Source organism: Castor canadensis, chromosome 16 (assembly GCF_047511655.1).
Source record: "Castor canadensis chromosome 16, mCasCan1.hap1v2, whole genome shotgun sequence".
Lineage (NCBI taxonomy): Eukaryota > Metazoa > Chordata > Mammalia > Rodentia > Castoridae > Castor > Castor canadensis.
Genome location: NC_133401.1, coordinates 56049534 through 56072342, shown reverse-complemented (window position 1 = coordinate 56072342; position 22809 = coordinate 56049534). Strand labels below are relative to the sequence as shown.

At 45.0% G+C, this 22809-nt stretch overlaps 1 protein-coding gene across 8 annotated transcripts in view; it reads right to left on the bottom strand.

Annotated features, from left to right (window-relative positions):
- The window catches only part of Gria1 (glutamate ionotropic receptor AMPA type subunit 1), a 348064-nt gene that overhangs the window by 140856 nt on the left and 184399 nt on the right, over window positions 1–22809 (bottom strand). For all 8 annotated transcript variants that reach the window (XR_012442449.1, XM_074057054.1, XM_074057051.1 and 5 more), the window contains one exon: window positions 18085–18138. Coding sequence is in view for 7 of the 8 variants with exons in the window: in XM_074057054.1 (XP_073913155.1) it covers window positions 18085–18138 (54 nt within the window). In the remaining variant the exon portion in view is untranslated. The remainder of the gene's footprint in view (window positions 1–18084; window positions 18139–22809) is intronic.

Sequence of the window (22809 nt, the reverse complement as noted above, 5' to 3'; positions counted from 1 at the left end):
ATAAGATCCTAACCAATCAGATCATGCCAAGTCTCACTGAGGGGTATTTAAGCCCCTGCCCCCCCCCCTCGGCTCTCCCTCAGCTCTCTCCCTCTCCCACCCGACAATAAAGACTCTCTTGGCCAGATCACTCCTCTCCGTGTGGTCACTTTGGGGCCTACATTTGGTGCCATGACTCGGAGCAGGTTTCCCCACTAATCCTGGTGGGACCCCAATTCTGACTCACCCCACAACCACCCTGAGGACGTGACTGGCCAGGACTCATCCTCCCAATCGCCCTTGCTTGCACCCAACACCAGACATCCTTTGGTGAGTCCACATACCCTTCTTGAGATCCCTTTGCGGTCTCTCCCTTCGGTATCTCTGGAGTTTGAACATTTCCCCTGTTTGGCTATCTCTGGGGTTCAGACAGTAGAGGGGTTCCCTTCCCTCTCAGGCTTGGGTCTATTTTTGTCATGGGTCTTGGAGACCCCTTGTCAAAAAGCCTGGTGCCAGGTAACCCATAGCCCCAGGCCCTTTGGCCTTGCATGCCACTAGAACTCAGTGACGACTGATTCTCGTGTGCCTTGTGCTGTTCTCGGGTATTTGAGTCATGTGGGGATGCCCCACTATTCATAATATCCTCCCATTATAGCCCTCTGGGACTGGGTCCCACACTGGGGGCCTCTAAGTCCTCTTTGCCATCTGACTCCCCACTAAAATGCCTCCTCAATAATTTAGACACCTTGGGTCTTACCCCAGATGTTAAACCAAAAAAATTAATCTGCCTTTGCACTCAGATCTGGCCCACTTATCCTTTAGACAACCAAAGTCACTGGCCCCTTTTTGGGTCTTTAGATCCCAACCTTTCATGGGACATATAACTACTGTGAGTGATCAGGATGATGGGGAGAGATTCCATTATGTCCAAGCTTTTCATACCTCCTTCTAAATCCTGCTCTCTGCACCACTTGCAAGCCAAAACATGAACTTCTTGCCCTCAAACCCTCCCTCTGTACTTTCTGTCCCCTGTGCAGATTCTATTAGCCTATAAACCAGTTTCTACCAGTTTCTAAATCAGCCAATTCCTCTCCCAAACCTCCTCCTTCCCCATGTAAACACACTTCTTGCACTGCTTACCATAACTATCTCCTCCTATCTTCCTGAAAAACTTTCCCCATCATGGAGTTAAGCAAGCCACTCCTTGCTAATTCTGGCCTCAAGGCGACTCCAGCTCTGGGAGAGCTCATGCTCCCTTCCTGTAGGCTGAGACCAAGCCTCGGATTTATTCGGGTACGCCTCATGCTACATTGGTGGAGTCCTGTTTGATTATGGCACCTTACGACTGCTTCTCTTCCTCCACCATCTAATGTCCCTTTTTCCTGAGACAATGACTGGAGAATGGAGGTTTTGTTTTGCTGAAAACATGCCAGTACCAATCAATGGGAGCAACCTACAGACACAGGTGATGGCTAATCCCATAGGCGTGTGTCATGCCTCCAGGCTCTGCCTTCCCCTCCCTTACCTAAGATGTCAGCACACTTTTTCTGCCTCCTCGATGGTCTCACCATGTGTCCTTTGTCTCTGTCTGCCTTCCCTTCCCTGGGCTTACTGGGACCCTGTCTCCCATGAAAAATCTGTAACATGGTACCTTATGACTTAAGTTATTCCAACTAGTTTACCAGGCCTCTCAGTCTGAAGTAACTTTAAGTCAGCCACTTTACAAAGGCGCTTACAAACTGCAGCTGCCACGCTTACACTCTAACTCTGCCCCCACAAGGGGAGGAGGGAAAGCAAGCAGGTGCACCTGTGCACAAGATGCCAGCTTCTGGACACAGCAAAAACACCTGTCATAGCTAAGAAAATCCATAAAGAGGACCCAGTACATCCTGTGTCGCCAGCCACACACCCACCGCCACTTCCCCTAGAATAAACGCGCGCAGAGTACACAGGAAGGGGGGAGGGGGGACGGGCCTCAGGATCAGGCCTAGGCAGTCAGGGTCATTTTTCCCAGGTGTGTGTGGAGGGAGTGGTGCCTTTCACAAGTCCTGCTCCTAGCCCCACCTCACACCTTAGGGCATCAGACCCAGCCCTTGTAAGCCAATTATTAGCTCAAGGTTATAGTTCCAGAAATAACAAAATAGACATTACTGTGGTCTCAAAACTTCTCATTTAGAATTTTCCATATCTTTGGCCTCAACATAAATTTTTTCCTCCTAATATTGACACTAGTTGTCCCATATGGTACTGTTATTGTCCTGAAATGCCCTCTGAATGCCCTTCTCTAACTTTAAAAATGATTTCTTTGTTAAGAAGCGCAGCCTTTATTAAAGAGGCTGCCTGCTGTAAGCTAAAAGACAAGATCCTATCGTTTTGTTCTTTCTAGATGGGACCTGCATCTTCCAGTCTTCTGGCTGGTAGATGTTCGAAGCTTTGTACTGAGGCCTGGCCTCAGTATGCCTTGGGTGACCAAGAGAAGTGGCCTTCACAGGGTTCCTTAAATTATAATACCATACTTCAATTAGACCTTTTCTATAAAAGTAAAAGTAAACTGAGGTCCCCTATACAAATTTCTACCCTCTAAGCCACTCCAATACTCAGAACCTCTTAACGAGTGCTTCCCTCTTCAACAGGCAATGGTAGGAAGAGGGCAAGTTTTATGTCCCCTTCCAGTTATCAGATCTAAGGAAAATTTAAAAACATCTAAACAGCTGTACTGATGCCCAGACAAATATAATCAAGTCTTTATCTGTGTGATCCAAACCTTCCAACTGACATGAAAGGATATTTTGCTTCTACTAGACCAGACTCTTATCTCATTAGAGAAGCAATGGGTTCGGGCCCAGGCCACTCAGGTTGGAAATGATTATGTGGCTCAAGCAGTAGAGTGCAGCTTTACAAGCATAAAGTCCTGAGTTCAAGCCCAGTACAGCCAAAGTAAAAAATAATAATAATAATAATAATATTTGGGGTTGAGGAAGTAGCTCAATGGGAGAATGTCTGCCCAGCATATGGAAAGCCCTGGGTTCAATTCCCCAGTATCACTAAAAAATAAAAAATGGTAAAGAAGATAAGTGGCATTAATGTCACTTCAGTCATCTCATAGTGGAAAAACATAGTTTAACCTAGACCAGATTCCTCATTCTTCAAGTGAGGAAACAGGCCCAGAACAGTTCAAAGACCTGCTCTCCAGAGTGTCAGGTGTCAATGTAAAATAACACCTTTACTTTACAGCAACAACCAAAAAAAAAAAAAAATCCTCTTACCTTTCTACAGCATCTTAAGGACGCTATCAGAAAGTATACCACAGTGGACTCAGAGTCACAGGTGAGAGAGGTTCTCCTCAAAGATAAATTTCTAACAGTCAGCCCCAGATATTTGTAAAAAACTCAGACTGTGACTGAAGGGAAAAGTCATCAAACCAAGTAATACAGCTAGCCATGTCTGTATTTATGGCTATATCTGTATGTCTGGGACCTTACTAACAGGAGAGAAAAAGATAAGAGACACCATGGCCTCATTGCTGCTCTCAGAGAGGGCCCCACCTGACTGAGACCTGTATCCTGAACTTGCTACCGTGGTGGACAGGAGGAGCACTTCTGCAGAGAGTGCTTAAAGGGGGACAGCCCGGGAGACAGCCCTGCCCCCAACCGGGACCCTGCCCTCTGCAAGGGTAACCACTGGAGGTCTAAGTGCCCCTGTCACCAGATGGAAGGCGAGGTGCCTCCTCCTATGGATTGATGGGTCCAAGCCTCCTGGCCACACTCCACTTCTTGGCATCAATGTTGAGGAGCTATAATGGCAGAAAAACAAAAGGCCATTTTCCTCCTAGACAGTGGAGCCCGTTTCTCTGTTTTACCTTTTTCTCCTGGTCCCCAGTCCAATGACAAAAGTTATCATTTGGGGCAAATCTGGCTAGCCCCTAGAGCGCTAGTTTACCTGGCCTCTGGCCTGCTCTTGGGGAGACCTCCTCTTCTGTCACTCTTTCCTCATAGTACCTAAAACTCCAGTGTCCCTGCTGGGACAGGATTTACTATCTCAATTAAAAGCTCAAATTCTCCTCCCCCCAGGCAGCTATCTCTGCTGCCCCCTCCTTCAGGAACAAAGAGATTCCACAGTGTGGACTGATGAGATGAGTGTAGGGTGAGCCAGGACAGTCCTCCCTATTTAAATAAAACTCAAAAATCCCTCACAGTTTCCCACACATAAAACAATATCCCCTCAAGCCTGAGGGACCATGAGACCTTATACCTATCATAAATTCCTTAAAACAACAAGGGCTACTAATTAGTTGCTCCAGTCCCTACAATAAATTTAAAATTCTTATAAAAGTTAATTTTAAAATACAAGTTACAAAGTAAACAACTGGAAAGGATATAGATAGGTAATAAATGTATTTTTTGAGAAGTTAAAGGAAAAAGGAATGTTTTTTTTGGATGAGAAGGGATTTTGTAAAGAAGGATTTGTCCTAAAGATTGTTTCAAATAGGAAGGATAAGGACAAACCATGAAAGGGTTTAGTATGTTGTATGAAGGTCTGAGTAAGTTTTAAAACTGTATAATAAAAGCTTTGGTGTGTGATAAAGTTAAAGTTGAATATAATCTAAGAGTTGCCTAAAAGATTTTTAGGGTCATGTCAAACTAAAATCAAATCCTCTATGTCTATGAAATAACAAGGTTATCTTTATATTGTTCTGCTCTGAGTAACATCTACAAAAAACCATTACAGAGAAAGATTTTATCAAAGAAATTATTTTTGTTTTCTGCTGATCTTGTCAAGCTTTAAGTACTACTAAATCAGAGTTCATTTACACATTTGCTTATGTGTCTTAAATGGCCACCTTGTAACAGTGTTATGTTATACTTTATCTAAATATGGTCCAAATATTTAAAAGGTTAAAAGTGTCAATTTACATAAAATAATGAGCTAAAGCTCTCTTTTATTCAAGAGTATTACATTTAAATCCTGACAGCCCCTGCCTCCCACAGGTCACCTACCTAGGTGTGGTTTTAAAGGGACAGACTCACTCCCTGAGTCATAAATGAATAAACCCAATCTTCCGTTTCCCAACCCCCATACCATAAGACAGCTTACAGCTTTCCTGGAAGTTATAGGATTTTGCAGAATTTAGATCCCTAGGTATGCAGTCCCTGAGCAGACACCTTTTTATGCTCCTCGTAATATTCCTATTTGGGTCTTAGATAATGTATGGCCACCCATTTCTCTTAGAAAAACTTGCCTCCAACAGACTCTGCTCCTTTGGCTGACTACCTGCCTTGTCAGGGAACTTCTCAGAGAGCATGCAAACCAGATCCTGCCCCACCCTATAACAATTTCTGTTAAACCAGGGCATCTTGTTCTCCAAAAAGGATCTCCTACCCTCTCCACTGGGACTTCGATGGACAAGCCCTCATCTGGTCATTCTCATGACACCCACTGCTGTCAAGCTCAATGGGTTCCCCTAATGGTGGCTCCTCTCAAGAAACAATTAGAAAAATGGAGAAGGGAATTTGAGGACTCTTGAAATTGTCTAGGGAACAACATTTCACAGTGGTTCTCCTGGCCAATGCCCATCCTAATGCCTATGTTTCTTGCTCTCCTATTCTTAAGTTTCCTCCTTTGCATCATACTACATGTCTGCTATTGCTAATCAAAAATTTAACCAGCTTTTCCTCCAAGGATACCAACCCCTGACAGTGAAAGGAATAGGAGGTCTCAGCGTGCCCCAACCCCCTTGTTGGAGAAACCAGTACCAAACACCCCGTGTAGATAAGATAAGCAATGCGGCAGGGCTCGGTTAGGGCATATAGAATGTGGGGAATGTGAGCGGGAGGTACATGCAAGATGTGAGGTACATGCAAGATGTGAGGTATGGGCAAGATGTGCTCTGCCTGCTTGCCCAATGTTGATAACGAAAATATGCACGCCACCGCGGTCTATATAAGATTTCCCCTAAAGAGGCTCAGGGTCGTGTTTTTCCTAACCGGTCCTGCGTGTCCGTGTGGGAGCTCGACCCTGGCTAGCCAGCCTAATAAACTCTGCTTTGTAGATTGCATTCACGCCTGGCTCTCTTTCTCTCGGGGGAATAGGATTCCAGGTCCTAACATTTGGAGGTTCCACCGAGATTTCATTTTCTCGAGAGACAGAACCTGCCTGCGAGAAAGCAGGGGCGATCACAAGTCCTAGGCGTTGGGAGGGGATCCCAGACATTCATTTGGAGGAACTTGAGTGTTCCATTTGGGCCGCGGCGGGGATTCGGCCAATCCCCAGGGAGATTCATTCTGGGAATCTCGCAAAGAGGACCACAGGGTCCTATTGGGAGAGGCTTTCCTCTCATTTGGGCTTGAGCATTTTAGGAACCCTGGCACCAGGTGAAGAACTAATTGAACTAGTCGACCGACCACCCGTCAAGTGGACGCCTTTCGGCCTGATATCCCAGTTGGACGGTGAGGAGGTTGAATGGGGTGCGCACCAGTGTGAGAGAAGGACTGGTCCGAGCGAGTGCTGGAGAGTGTTTTGTGTGTGTGGAATTATTGTTGTCTTCACCCTTTTTGTTCTCTCTCTCCGGGTGTTTGATTCTCCTTCCACAATGGGACAGGGGCAGACAACCCCAAAGTCTTTGATCCTTTCTCACTTTTCAGAAGTTAAAGAAAGGGCCTTAAATGCGGGTCTGGTCATCAAGAAAGGTAAGTTTGACACCTTTTGTTCTACAGAGTGGCCCACCTTTGGAGTCGGGTGGCCCATTCAAGGTTCCCTCTCCCTAGACATGATCACTAAGGTTAAAGCAGTCATTTTTCAGCCAGACAATCGAGGCCATCCAGACCAAGTTCCTTACATTTTGGTTTGGGAGGATCTGGTGAGGAACCCTCCCCCTTGGTTAACAGTTTTTCTGACCCACCCCTCCAGTTCGGCCCCCGGGGCTAAAACCCCAGTCACGCCCGCCTTGGTCATAAAGGAGGAGGAAAAACTTCCTCTTCCCACCTTGACCGGTCCTCAAATTAGGGCATCCCCTTCACCATCTCCGGTCTTACCAGAGAGTTCCCCCCTTTACCCATCCCTTGCAGGGGCAGAGGAAGATCGGCTGCCTCCATATATGACTCCCCCTAGCCAAGCCAGTGCCCCGGAGGAGGAAATTTCCTCATCCACCTCAATAGGACTGGCAGCTGGAGGAGGAATGGGTCGAAGACTTCGCCCCCGAGGGATCCGGGAAAGGGAAGGGGAAGACGGGCCCTCCTCATCAACACACGGGGAGGAAACTGTCCCTACACTTCCAGTCCGGATGGTGGGCCAAGGGGGACCGGGAGGAGGGCAACAGTTTCAGTACTGGCCCTTTTCCTCCAGTGATCTATATAACTGGAGGACGCAGAACCCGCCCTTTTCTGAAGACCCCAAGTGTCTCATAGATTTCTTGGAGTCCATCATGCATACACACTGTCCCACTTGGGATGACTGTCATCAGCTGCTCAATACTCTTTTTACGACGGAGGAACGAGAGCGCATCCTCAACGAAGTGAGGAAGAATGTCTTGGGGGATAATGGGAGACCCACAACTCTCCAACCGGCCATAGACGAGGCTTCTCCCCTATGCCGCCCTGATTGGGATTTCGGGACCACAGAAGGTAGGGAGCATCTTCGGATCTACCGCCAGACTCTTATGGCCGGTCTCCGAGCAGCCGCTAGAAGGCCCACCAATTTTGCAAAAGTGAAAGCAGTTGTTCAAAGGGAAAACAAAAGCCCGGCCGGTTTCTTAGAGCGCCTCTATGAGGCATACCGTCAGTACACCCCTATTGACCCTGAGGCGGACCTCCACCGGTCTGCTGTGGTACTTTCATTCATTAATCAGGCAGCTCCAGATATTAGGAGAAAACTCAATAAACAGGAAAACTTAGGGGAGATGACTATAAGGGAAATGTTACAGGTAGCGGAAAAGGTCTTTACCGCTAGGGAAACTCCAGAAGAAAGGGAGGAAAGACGGAGAAAGGAAGACAGGGAGGCCCAGGAGAAATTGAGAAAGGAGGACCGGGAGTTCCAGGCTAAGGAAAACCGAAAGCAACAGAGAGAAATGGCCCGTATTTTCCTAGCGGGTGTCCGGGACCAACCCAGGGGAGGGGGCCACGCCAGGACCCCGGATAAGGAACACTGTTTTTACTGTAAGGAAACTGGGCATTGGAAGAGAGAATGTCCTAAGTTAAAGGGAAGAAGAGGGTTTGGAAGGAGACTGGGGGAAAACAAGGAAAGGGAACGAGCCGTAGAGCAGGCCAGAGTCCTCCTAGCCGGAGAAGAGGACTGAAGGAGAAGGGGCTCGGACCCCCTCCCCGAGTCCTGGGTAACAATACATGTGGAGGGGAAGCCGATGGGGTTCATGGTGGATACCGGTGCCCAGTATTCAGTTTTAAACAAGGCACATGGACCTTTGAACAAGGCACGAACAAGTGTTGTTCAGGGGGCCACCGGTACGCAGTTATGTACATGGACTACCAGAAGAAAGGTGAACTTAGGAAAACACCAGGTCACACACTCCTTCCTGCTTGTCCCTGAGAGCCCCGCCGCCCCTGCTCGGATGGGACCTACTCACCAAAATAGGGGCCCATATCCATTTTGAACCAGATGGAATAATTGTGACTGATCGAGAAGGGAGCCCGATTCATGTCTTGTCCCTATCATTGGCTGACGAGCATCGTCTGTTTGAGAGTCAACAGGAACCAGGAGGGGACATGACTCATTGGGTAAAAAGATTTCCCACGGCCTGGGCAGAGACTGCGGGAACCGGCCTCGCCAAACACCTCCCGCCCGTAGTTATACAATTGAAGGCTTCTGCTCTCCCCATTCGGGTGAAACAGTATCCTATGCCTGAGGAGGCCCGAAGAGGCATAGCCCCTCATATCCACAGGCTAATAAAGGAAGGAGTACTGCGGCCTTGTCAGTCTGCCTGGAATACTCCTCTGCTCCCCGTCCGAAAGCCGGGAAGCGGGGACTATAGGCCTGTGCAAGACCTACGAAAGGTAAATGAGCGGACGGAGGACATTCATCCCACCGTTCTGAATCCCTATACCTTGCTCAGCCACCTACCCCCCTCGCAAGTATGGTATACGACCCTTGATTTGAAAGATGCTTTCTTCAGCATTCAATTGCCAGAAATTAGTCAGCCGCTATTTGCTTTCGAATGGCAAGAAGATGGGGGCCAATCCGGACAGCTCACTTGGACCAGACTGCTGCAAGGATTTAAAAACTCTCCCACCCTGTTTAATGAGGCCCTGAGCCAGGACCTGGAACCTTTTCGCCGGAGCCACCCACGAGTCACTCTATTACAGTATGTTGATGACTTACTGTTAGCGGCAGAAACCCGAGAGGAGTGCATCAAGGCTACTGAACACCTGCTAACGGAATTAGGTGAGCTGGGGTATCGGGCAAGTGCCAAGAAAACTCACATCTGTAAAAGGTCAGTGACATATTTGGGTTATCGGATTGCAGATGGGGCAAGATGGCTGACTGATGCCATGAAACAGACTATTCTGGCTATCCCATCCCCGACATCCCCTAGGGGGGTGAGAGAATTCCTGGGCTCCGCGGGGTTCTGTAGACTCTGGATTCCAGGATTTGCGGAAATAGCCAGACCCCTATATGAGGCCACCAAAGAAGCTCCAGATTGGAGTTGGGGAGAGAAGAACAGGCCTTTGATCAGCTAAAAGACGCTCTTTTGCAGGCCCCTGCCTTAGCCTTGCCAGATCCTACAAGACCATTCACTCTGTTTGTAGACGAGAAAAAGGGGGTAGCCAAAGGAGTCTTGACCCAACAGCTAGGTCCCTGGAAGAGACCAGTGGCATACTTTTCCAAGAAATTAGACACAGTAGCGGCAGGATGGCCCCCCTGCCTCTGCATCATAGCGGCCATTGCCGTGCTGGTGAGAGAAGCCAATAAACTAAATTTTGGACAGGCCCTCTGGGTAATGGCCCCTCACCCGGTGGAGGGAATCCTTAAACAACCCCCTGGGAAATGGATGACGAATGCCAGGCTCACCCACTACCAGGGGCTCTTGTTGGATTCCCCTCGGATCACATTCACAGACCCCGTAATCCTGAACCCTGCCACCTTGTTGCCTAACCCGGAACTGCAGACACCTGTCCATAACTGCAAAGAATTCCTCTCCGAAGTTACACAGGTACGGGCTGACCTAAAGGATACCCCCCTGTCCGGCTGCAAATTAAACTGGTACACGGATGGAAGCAGTTTTTTCCAAGATGGAGCCCGAAGGGCAGGGGCAGCTGTAGTCGACCAAGAAGGAAATACGGTATGGAGCAGCGCCCTCCCACCCGGAACATCAGCCCAAAAAGCGGAATTAATTGCCTTGGCAGAGGCCCTGGAGAGGGCAAAAGGAAAGCGAGTCAATATCTACACCAATAGCCGCTATGCTTTCGGTACCATCCATGTCCACGGGGCCATCTATCGCGAAAGAGGATTCCGCACAGCAGAAGGAAAACATCTAAAGAACCTAGCCGAAGTCCAGCGTCTATTAATGGCAGTGGAAAAACCGAAGGCAGTGGCAGTGATGTATGTCCCAGGCCACCAGTCTGCCAAGACGCCGGAAGCTGTCGGTAACAACAGAGCAGATCAAGAAGCAAAGAGAGTAGCAATGGTGAGTCCTCCCATGGAGACAGGGCAACCTTCCACGGTTGCGGCGATAGACGTGCCGGTCCCAGAGCTCCCTCCGCTACCCCCCCAACCAGAATACTCCACAGAGGATTTCACTTGGATGAGAGCCCACTCCCCCTTTAGAGAAGGGGAAGACGGATGGAAAAGCGACTTGGAAGGCAAGTTAATTCTGCCTGAAAAACTCGGACGATTCCTGTTGGCTAACTTACATAAGTCCACCCATTTGGGGTGGAGAAAATTACTAGACTTGTTGACATCTGCGCAGCTCCGATTTCCGAACCAGACCATAGCAGTCCGCCAAATTGTGGAAGATTGTGCCAGCTGCACAGTCATGAAACCAGGACGAAGGGAGGGGCACCATACAGGTACTCGGGAACGGGGGGAGGGCTCCGGGAAGAAGTTGGGAAGTGGATTTTACTGAGGTAAAACCGGGAAAGTTTGGGTACAAATATTTGCTGGTATTCATAGATACCTTTTCAGGCTGGGTGGAGGCTTTTCCTACAAAGAAGGAGACGAGTCAGGTAGTGGCAAAGGCTTTGCTAGAGGAAATCATACCCAGATATGGGGTGCCCGAGGCAATTGGGTCAGATAATGGTCCGGCTTTTGTTAGTAAAGTCCTGCAGGGACTAGCCCAGACTATGGGGGCCAATTGGAAGCTACATTGTGAATATAACCCCCAGAGCTCAGGGCAAGTAGAAAGGATGAATAGGACACTAAAGGAGACCTTAGCCAAATTGGCCCTGGAGACTGGTGGTGATTGGGTGACGCTCCTTCCCTTGGCCATCTTCCGGGTCCGGAACTCTCCATATGTCCACGGGCTAACTTCCTTTGAGATTCTGTATGGGGCTCCACCCCCCATCATTCAGAGGACCTTAAGCCCGAGACTAGGTGATCTGGCCCCAAATTATCGTGTTACTCTACAGGCTTTAGCTAAAGTACAACAACAAATATGGCCCCTAATTAAAGCGTACCATACTGCAGAGAGGACCCCGAACACGGAGCATGGCATAGTCCCGGGGGATATGGTATGGGTTAAAAGACATCAGTCCAAAACCCTAGAGCCTAGATGGAAAGGACCTTATGTTGTACTGTTTACTACCCCTACCGCCCTCAAGGTCGACGGGATTGCAGCATGGGTACACCATTCCCATGTAAGACGGGCTCACCCTCCGGAGAAAAAACAGGAAAATTGGTCTGCACGGAAGCATCCAACAAACCCACTCAAGCTCCGGCTGATACGGGATGCTCCGAAAAACGAGAACACTCCAGATGCTCCGCAGCCCTCCTAGAATGGGATTATCACCTGGGTCCACTACACCCACATCAGACCGGCAGATCCGGTAGCTATGAAGAAAGGCCTCCTGCCTACAAGAAGGGTGTCCCACCACAAGGAAAATTTTTTCAAACTCAAACTTCATACTGGACCTCGGTAACTTTATTCCTTTTTCTAACCCTGTCCACCACTTGCTGGGGGCATACAAATCCACATCAACCTTTTAACCTGACCTGGATGATTGTAGATGTATCCACAGGAGACATTCTTAACCAGACCTCCAAGGTGACCCCTCCCAGCACCTGGTTCCCAGAATTATACTTTGACTTAAGGGCCTTATTCACTGGCAGGGGACAATGGGATTTGCGCCAAAGTTGCTTCTATGTCTGTCCCGCTCCCCAACCCAACCACAGAAAAAAATGTGGAGGAATCGCAGACTATTATTGTAAGTCATGGGATTGTGAGAGCTCAGGGGATATATGGTGGACACCCCCCAAACAGGGGGACCTTATTCAATTAAGTAGAGTCTCTCAATCTGGCATTACATACCACCAACCTAGACCTATAAATAAGGGATGCCCAACTCCCCCCAATTGTAATCCCATTATGATAAATTTCACTGATTTAGGAAAAAAGGCAACGAACTGGGAATTGGGTAAATCCTGGGGAGTCAGACTCTACAAAACAAATCATCCAGGAGCCCTTTTTACCTTGCGGCATGTGCGACAACCAGTCTCTACTCTAACAATAGGCCCTAATAAGGTACTTAGGCCACCCTATGTAAAGCCACCTCCCCGACCTTCCACAGCTCATCACCTTCCCTCAACCATAGCCCGGGCTAATGTTACAACTCCAAGACCATCAGAAACCAGCCCTCCCCTGGTGAGGCCCAGTCTCATGACCGGATCTAAAGACCCCCTCTGGGAGCTAGTGGGTGCTGCCTTCCTGACGTTAAACCACACCAACCCTAATATGACTAACTCCTGTTGGTTATGTTATGATGTGAGGCCCCCATTCTATGAGGCAATAGGGCTAAACACCACTCACGATACCTCATCTGAGGAAAACCCTACTCAATGCTCCTGGGGAGACCGTAAGAGGGTCTGACCATACAGCAGGTAAGCGGCCAAGGAACCTGCTTAGGAAAAGTGCCAAAGAACAGACGGGACTTATGTACTGTTATTAACGCCAGTTCTACCTGGGAAAATGCTATTAAATGGGTAATTCCAAAGGACAATGGGTGGTGGCTATGCTCGTGGTCCGGACTCACCCCGTGCCTATCAACTAAGGTGTTTAACAGCTCTAAAGAATTCTGTGTTATAGTGGCTGTGCTGCCCCGCATCCTCTATCATTCGGAAGAGAGTCTATATTCATACTGGAATACAAAAATGGTTGAGAAAAGGAAAAAGAGAGAACCTATATCCGCAGTAATTATTGCTACCCTACTCAGCGTAGGGTTAGCGGGAGCAGGAACCGGCATAGCTTCTTTGGCCACCCAGCAGAAAGGGATGTCTTCGCTGCGTGCAGCCATAGACGAAGATATAGAGAGAATAGAAACCTCCATTAGCCACCTAGAAAAATCCCTCACTTCTCTGTCTGAGGTAGTACTTCAAAACCGACGAGGTCTGGACTTGTTGTTCCTCCAAAAGGGGGGACTATGTGTTGCTCTAGGGGAAGAATGTTGTTTTTACGCTGACCATACCGGAGTTGTTCGTGACTCCATGTCTAAACTTCGAAAGAGCCTGGAACAAAGAAAACGAGAAAAAGAGGCCGGGGAAAGCTGGTTCGAGTCTTGGTTTAACCAGTCCCCATGGTTGGCTACCCTTTTATCTGCACTGTCAGGGCCAATAATAATCATCCTATTACTTGTTACCATAGGACCCTGGATTCTAAACCGACTTATGACTTTTGTCAAAAGTCGAATTAATACTATCCAACTTCTGGTCCTCCGCCAACAATATCAGGCTCTTCATCCCCTTGAGAATGATTCCTCAATTTAGGCCATAAGAAAAGGGGGGAATGAAAGGAATAGGAGGTCTCAGCGGGCCCCAACCCCCTTGTTGGAGAAACCAGTACCAAACACCCCGTGTAGATAAGATAAGCAATGTGGCAGGGCTTGGTTAGGGCATATAGAATGTGGGGAATGTGAGCGGGAGGTACATGCAAGATGTGAGGTACACGCAAGATGTGCTCTGCCTGCTTGCCCAATGTTGATAACAAAAATATGCACGCCACCGCGGTCTATATAAGATTTCCCCTAAAGAGGCTCAGGGTTGTGTTTTTCCTAACCGGTCCTGCGTGTCCGTGTGGGAGTTCGACCCTGGCTAGCCAGCCCAATAAACTCTGCTTTGTAGATTGCATTCACGCCTGGCTCTCTGTCTCTCGGGGGAATAGGATTCCAGGTCCTAACAACAGCACAACCAGAGGACACCTATAATGAATCCTACTGGGGCACTGGGTTTTAAACATCAAGACCCCCTTACAGGACTCCTGCTACAATTCCTTGACTCCCTTCACGAGGATAGTTGGCTGATACCCACCATGCAGAGGTCGGAGGATTGTCTCGAGACTCTTTATGACCTATGGTTGCAAGAGACCTTCATCAACTTCAGGAAAGAAGAAATTTTCATTTTCGGAGCCTGGGTGTACACCATCATGAGGCTCACCACCCCAACATTGTTTGCCAACTAACCCTGTCTTCCCCTACGCCGCCCCTTGCCAGCCAAAGAAGCCAGAGTGAACACAATGCCTCCCTTCCTTAACAAACAAAAATGGGAGGAATGTTGGCAATAATGGCGCCGATAGGTTTCGGTTCTTACTGCACCCTTAAGTTTCTGTTTCCCAGGGTCACAGTCCTGCCTCAAGTCTAGTTTGAATTCTCCTTCTGCCTCAACCTCCAATCAGCATGAACCATAAGATCCTACCCAATCAGATCATGCCCAGTCTCACTGAGGGGTATTTAAGCCCCTGCTCCCCACCTTGGCTCTCTCCCTCTCCCACCCAGCAATAAAGACTCTCTTGGCCAGATCACTCCTCTCCGTGTGGTCACTTTGGCGCCTACACATACGCAAACACTATGTGAATCTATAGATTAGTGGATTTAGTCTACAAAGTAAGAATTCTCAACCTGTTCAGAGTACTTTTAACTTTCCAAAGCATGGAGGCATTTGACAGCATAGTTGGGACCAAGGTCCTTCCCTGATGACACTATTACTGGGGAGAGTAGGAACTATTGCTCCCACTTGACAGGTGAGGAAACTGAGGGCTAGAGAGCTGCCTGAGAGAGACATAAACAAGATGTCTTTGACTCCAGATCCATAAAACATCTCCTCTGTCAGTCTCCTTCCTTCTTCTCCAGCATTCCTCCAGGGATGGCTAGTTGAACCCAATGGCACCCTCCAAAGTGATCTGTTAGAAGACTACAGCTTTGACGCTCACAGGCTCTGACAGGACAGAAAGGACTGAGAAATAGAACTGCAGTTTCTTCCCTTCCCAAGGCTTCCTTGATTCCGAACTCTGTAATTACACCCTAATCACAAATACTGAAGGCCAGGGTCGGTTCCATGCAGCAGTAAGCTAATTATGTGGCTGAATTTCTAAAAATTATGATCTTATAAATTGCATTATTCCTCTGAAGGGAAGAAAACATACCACATACTCAACTGTGTTTCAAACTGAATTAATTAGTAATTTGAAGCCTAATTATCAACTAATCTATTGGAACATGCAAGTCTTTTGTATTTGGATGGTATATGAAATTTGCATCCTATTAGCTGGCAGTTGTAAGGATTTGAGAACTCATTAGGTCAGAAGAAGAAAAATGCAGATCAGAAGGATGTAGCAACCCAAGGGGCTGACTTGGGAATACTGTGACTGAAGGCATCACTGGGCAACAGATGGAGGCTGGTGATGTAATTACTTGGGTCTTTCAGTGGCCATGAGGCCATTGATGCATAATTTCTATCTCCCCCAAAAGAGGTAATTATGCATGCTCCTATCATTGTTCTGTGCATTCCCAAGCAGAAGGGTGCCGACAGACCTCACTGAGTGTCCCGGAGTGTGAAAAAGGCAATGGATGCTAACCTTGATGCTTGGCTCAAAGCATTGCCAACTGGCTGTGTGGCACTGGCTAAGTCACACTCCTTTGCTGGTTGTGTTTCCCACAAGTAAATGAGACTTAGGTGGATTTGACTTCCAAAGTCCCTTCTAGCACTAAAGATCTGAGATTTGAGGATGCCAAGGGCTTTCCTTGACCATTTTTGCAAATGATCTTTTGGAGGCTAAGCCTTTGTTTTCTCAAAAGGCTCTAAGCAGCCACTACTCATTTAAAATGCAAATGTCTCTGAAAAAGGTAACAGATTTAGCCTTTGACAGTTGGTGTAAACTGACCTCTCTCAAACAGCCTCTCTTATTTATAGTTTTGACCCAGAAAAATTAAAACAGGCAAAACAAACAAATTTTGGAGGAAAAAGGAGAGCAAGGCCAGGACCAATCTATGCTGGTGACCAGTCAGAAAGGAGGGCAGAATTTAAGGATTAGGCAGAATGTTTGTGTCCTGTTTTCGGACCCAGGTGCTAGATCTTGTGCCTCAATTCAATTAATGACATTTGCTCTAAAAGTAAGTACAAAATACCACTCTTTTGTTTAATTAATAATTAACATCATCTATAGAAATAATCAAAACAAAATAACATGGTTAAAACTGAGCATGACTCTATATTCAGTTAAGCAAACTTAATTTCCTGAAAATGTTTTGTAGATAAGAAGCTAAAAATCACATCTTAATGAAAAAAGGAAAAATAAAAAAGACACAGTAAAATATTTTGTAGGAAAAGCCAGCATTAAGAGAAACTGATACATGACAAAATTTGTTGTCAGTTAAAATTTGATAGGAGCTGCAGCCACTTTGGAAAATAATTTTGGAGTTCCTCAAAGTGTTAAAAAGAGTTTAACATACAACCCAGAGATTCAGCTTCTAGGTATATTCTCAGGAGAAAAGCTTGCACACTCACGTTCACAGCAGCATTATTTCTTATAACCAGTGATAACAACCCAAATGTCCATCACTGTTTAGCAGATAAACAAACTATGGCATATCTATAGGCTTCTCTATATAATGGAATGTTATTGGGCAATAAAATAGGTAGTAAATACAGAGTGATAGAACATAGATAAGTGGTTGCCTAGGCCTGGGGGAGCCTTAAGGGTGATAGGCAGTGACTGCTAATGGGTATGGGTTTTGGGAGTGGTGAAAAATTTCAATAAGATGTGGCAATGGTTTCATAGCTGTGTGAATATCCAGAATCACTAAATTGTATGCTATAAATTGGTAAATGATATGGCATGAAATGTGAATTACATCTTAATAAAGCATTTAAAAATGGGACAAAATACAAAATAAAATTACATTTGACTTTGGAAAAAAGAGCTGGGAGAATCAAACTTCATGATATAAAAGGTAAATGTTCATACCACAGCACAGGAAAAACTGACTTGACCAAAATAACGATCACAGAAAAAAAAAAAAAACTCATAATGACACATTGTAACTGCTAAGCAAAATGATATGCAAAAAAAAAAAAGAAAGATCTGATGAATCAAGTCTTCTTGGTGACATAGAAAATAATCACACTCAGTAAAAATAGCTGCAGTTATTTTTAAAAAATGTTATGAAAACAGTTTTTAAAAAGACAGGCTTATGTATGCTATACAGAAAATGATAAAATCTAAACCATCATTATATTGTTCATATTAGAAGATGATTTCTGCTTAAGGATCTGTCAATATTAGTACAATTGTGATTTAAATGTTTGTATTTATGAACAGTAAACCTATTGAGTTCAAAATAGAGGACCAACAACAGTGGGATCAATACATCTTGTATCCATTCAAAGATGTGATTTTGTCCTTTTTTCCAAGGGGTAGAGTTGATTAAAGGGAGGGTAAGGATGCTCTCCTGCTTACTCTCTCCCAAGGATGGTTAGAAATTCATAGACAGTGTGCTGTGGTTTGAGTTAGATATGGAGGGAGAAAGGTAAATTAAGTATTTCCAAGACTTGGTATTACAGCTGTTAATTTTGTCTTTCACCTAAACAATTCACACCAGGCAGGCACCATGGAAGCAAGCAAGGACCCCAGACAAGGCAAAGGCCTGAGTTAATGGTTTGCAGTGCTCTACTCACCAGATTTGCGAGGATGTAGTGATAGCCAATGCCGTTCTTCTCCAGCTTTATAATCTACAAAACACAATGGGAGGGGCTTACCAGTCTTGCTAACAATAACAGCTCCAACAACAGCTAAGTGCATAAACTATAATATCCCAACCATCTAATGGTGATGGCATTGTTAGTATCCTCACTTTAGAGAAAAGAAATAGCCATGGAGAGGTTAATTAAGCTACTTAAATTGCCCAGCTATTAAGTAGCAAATGCAGGATTTGAACTCAGTCTTGTTTGATTCCAGGGGTAGACAGTTATTATTATAAACTAAAGATCAGCTGAAATGCTTGCTGCATTCCTTCTGTAAAGCCTTCCATGTATGTGGAGAGTCTTCCCTGGGTTGGAATCTTATGTTGCATGGTCATGCATGATCTCCTGTCATGGTCATGATAATAGTTGCTGCTTGGATGGTCACATGTGTGGGTGGATGGTTCTATTTGTGTTCTTAACTTTCAGCATCTTGCATGAACCATATCCAGATGCTATTCTTTCTTCCCCTGAATTTTGTGCTTTCCCTCCTAAGCCAATTGGGTACTCAGACATTAATAGATCACTCAACTTGGAGGTTTGAGAGAATGTTGGGATCATCTAGTTCCAACTCTTATGGGACAGATGGGAAGTGGAGGCCCAAGGCGAGGAATTGATTTGCCCAAATCCTATATACAAGGCTGGTAGTAATTTCAGAACACTGACCTGACTTTTGAATCTTTCTATAAGGTGCCTGATGCTCTCAGTCATTAAGAGCCAGGATCCTCAAACACCCTTCCATCATGAATATAGACTGTCCCTAATCACAACAGCAAGACAAATATTTGTGGAAAGGACTACTCAAAAGTTTGCTAGGGCAGTCAGATGTACCACTAACAAGGGACAGTTAAGACTGCCTTGGTTCTAGCCCTAGCTAGTTTAGAAATTAACTTGATCTCTTCCTTCCTTCCTTCCTTCCTTCCTTCCTTCCTTCCTTCCTTCCTTCCTTCTTTCCTCCCTCTGTCCTTCCCTCCCTCTCTCCCTCCCTTCCTTCCTTCCTTCATCATCAAATTGGGGTTAGTATACCCCAGCACTGTGGAAAGGAGACATAAAACATATGAGAAGCAGTCAGGCTTCTTCTCTAACTGAGTAAATTTTCAAGGTTATTAAAATCCACATTCAGACATCTACTTAATTGGATGTATGTGTATAATAACTCACATTTTTTATGTGGGAAATAATTAACTGCAAACACATTTAATGAATGCTCTGAATCTGTGTTAGATTGTGATATTCCAGACCACAAAGCTCAAATACTTTTGGGATGATAGTTTTATTAATAATTCTTCATTACTTTTTCATTTTCTTGTCAGATGTTTTGCTGCCCCTTCAACAATGACATAAGTTTATCAAAAACCTATTCAGCTTCTAATAAACACAAAACAGCAAATAAAAGATATTTCAAAAGATAAATAAAGATAAAAGATTTTTCAAAACCCACCACATTTAGGCAATGGAACAATATAGCTCTGCAAGAAGTACAGGTTGGAAATCATTTTTGGCCAACAGAAATTAGCAAGTTCATATAGTTTAACCTAGTAGCAACTTTTACTTTCATCTACTCACTTACCTACCCATTGACCTACCTTCCCTCCTTTACTAACTTTTCTCACAAATATTTCTTAGGTGCTTACTATGTCTGAAGGTGGCAACACAGTGGAAGGTGAATGGAAGGGGTTGCCCTCTAGAGGTCATGATTGATGGGAGGACATCCATAATAAATAGGTAAACAGATAAGTGCACATGGGGACGCAAACTGAGAAAGATGTTATAGATGAAATATACAGCGTTACATGGGGTCCATTACCTCACTGACCCCACTGATACCAAGTTAATTTCCACTGGATTTCCTTTATTCAGTCTTTGTGTTGGAACAGTCTCGCCTATTCTGTCTGGTTACTGATATGCTTTGTGGATGAGTTCTAACCCCACCTTCTTTGTAAAGCCTTATTTGGTTAATCTGTTCAACAAATACTTATCGAACATAGACTATATGCTAAGCACTATCCTATGTGCTGGGAATGCAGCTCTGACCCAGTGCATCAAGATGTCCAAGACCTCAATGAGTTGAGTTGCCATCTTAGTAGGGAGCCAGATGGTAAATGTATAACTAGATAAATGAATAAGACTTTAGCAGATGAGAAGCACCACAAAGACAATAAAACAGGGACATGTGATGAATGATTCCTGAGAGGTCCTGTGCTACTCTCACCTCTAATTCTTTCTATACTTAGTGACTGTATTATATAACTTGGTGTCTTATATATTGAATAAAGTATAATCTTACAACAACCATGTTTTTTGCTCATAAACCTTCACTGACTTCTCACTGTTTACAGAATAAATCCCAAAATTTTTGGAATGGTTTCCTAGGATATTCATGATTGTGTGTTAATCTGCCTACCATCATCTCCAGTAGATACTCAGCATCCTCCCCATAGCCTGCTAAGCTACACTGTGAGCCTCAGTCTTTACATGCCCTGTGAGCCCCCAGTGGGTCCCTCCTTCAAGCTGAAGGGCTCTTATTCAGTCATTGGCTCCCTGTAGAAATTTAGCTCCTACTCATACTTGAGATTTTTCTTAGAACCTTCATTGATTCCTTATCATTTCAATTCATTCAAAAACTATTAATTGAATACTTGCAAGATGGCAAGCACTGATCAAGACCCTGGGGATACAGCAGGGAAGAAAATAAAACAAAAATTGCACTTCTCATAGAGCTTACATTCTACTTAAAAGCCTGCAGACAGAAACATATTTGGAATTTGGAATCACTGTCTCCTCCTTTTGGTTAGTGAAAAGATCAGTTCCTGAGTGTTGGATAGTCTTGAATGATGCCAACAGTGTCAGACTATAAATCAGAATACAAATTGTAGACCTGTCATTGTCACTAACTAGTTGTCTAAGCCCAAGGTAAAATTACTTAACCTGTTTGACCACCAGCTGTCCTATATTTAAATGTCAGCATAAGAAGTCAATGAAATGATCTGTAAGATCCTCTCAAATTGTTAGTCTTATTTTTCAGAATGGAAGAGCAAAATAATTTTTAAAATAATGTAAATATGCTAAAATCTAAAGTACCCATAAAACAAGGCACTTTCTTGTAAAATATAAATGCCCTCTGACAGAGTAGGTAGCCATAGACATAGAGGCAGAAAATCTGTGTTGGATCCAATAGTCAAACTCAGCTTGGTTTGACTCCCTTCTTCCCTGCTGTAAGACCTTGGACAAATATATTCCCTCTTTTCTTTATCTATAATACAGAGAAACCAAAAGGAGTTGTTTTATAGAGTTGATATGGGAATGAATGAGATTATGCATGGAAAAAGGCTTGGTATAATGTCTGGTGTGCTGTAAGTTCTCAAAAAAAAAAAATAAAGAGTGAAACAATATAGGGTAGGTCATCACTCTATTAGGAATACCTCATTGTAACTTATCCCATTCTCCATCTCCTACCTCATCTCATCACTTTTGCCAGTTTTGTAGAGCAGGGGCCTTCATTTTTATTTTGCAGATGAATTCATTATATCCAAACAGGGAAGTGACTCAAGAAGCCAGTACTAGTTGGCATTATGAATAGCAAAAATGGGCAAATGTTTACCTCACTTACTATGATGCAGGCTCTCTTCAGAGTACTTCTCATGTACTGATTTTTTTAATCCTTACAAGAGCCTTCTAACAGTAGTTATTCTTCTTATTACCATTTTACAGAGTCAGAACTTGAGATGTAGAAGGATTTAATCTGGCCCAAAGTCATAAGGCTGGTAAGTACTAGAGCTGAGATTTGAGCCCAGCCAGCCTGAGTCCAGAGTCTGCTCTTAACTGTAATCTTCTACTGCCTCACTTAAACATGGTGTTCAAATCCCTAATTCCAGCCCACAAGACTTCTATCTTCATAGAAATAATTTTGCTGATTTCTCTTTTCCAGAGCAAAAACCAAATCAGCACTTGATAAAGTAGAACACACATAGTTAGTGCCTTAAATAATCCATGACTTTCAGACCCCTTTCCCATTTTGTTACTGAGGCTTCTGAGTGATGGCTGAGGTTCCCTGTGGGGAGCACAGGGTCTTGAGAGCCATTAATAAGCTTATTATGTTGTCAAGTACCTAAAATTGCCATCTTTTATTATATGGCACTGTTCAAACTTGATTGCAAATCTCTTTCCTTGCTAGTTCATCTGAATACACAAATGTAACTTAAAAAGACAAGTGATCTACACAGAGGCCTACTGAGTCTATGGCAGCCACATGCTTAATTTTGTTCTGAGACCACAGCCACTATACTTACGAGACTGCTGGCTAAAAACTGTTGGTTATAACATCTGTTCATAGAAAATACGATCAACGGATTCCTCAGAGGCAAGAGGGTGTTCAAGAAACAGTAGAAAGGGAAGTGGCTGCTGCTTCCTTGGACTTTAAAGCAGGTCAGTGGGCCAAAGGGATGAGATGCCAAATGCTCGATCAGTGAATAACAGAGCCTGGGGCTGAATGCTGGAATCTGGCTCTCCAGCCCATGTTCTCAATGTGACAGCACTCGGAGATAGAGTGTAATTTACTTTTTTAACAATACAGGGAAACACTAGAGATACGTTTTTGGTTGAGCAGTCTGAGAACCATTTTGAGACCCAAATCAAGGTTCTCATTGTTTTTGTTGCTTCATG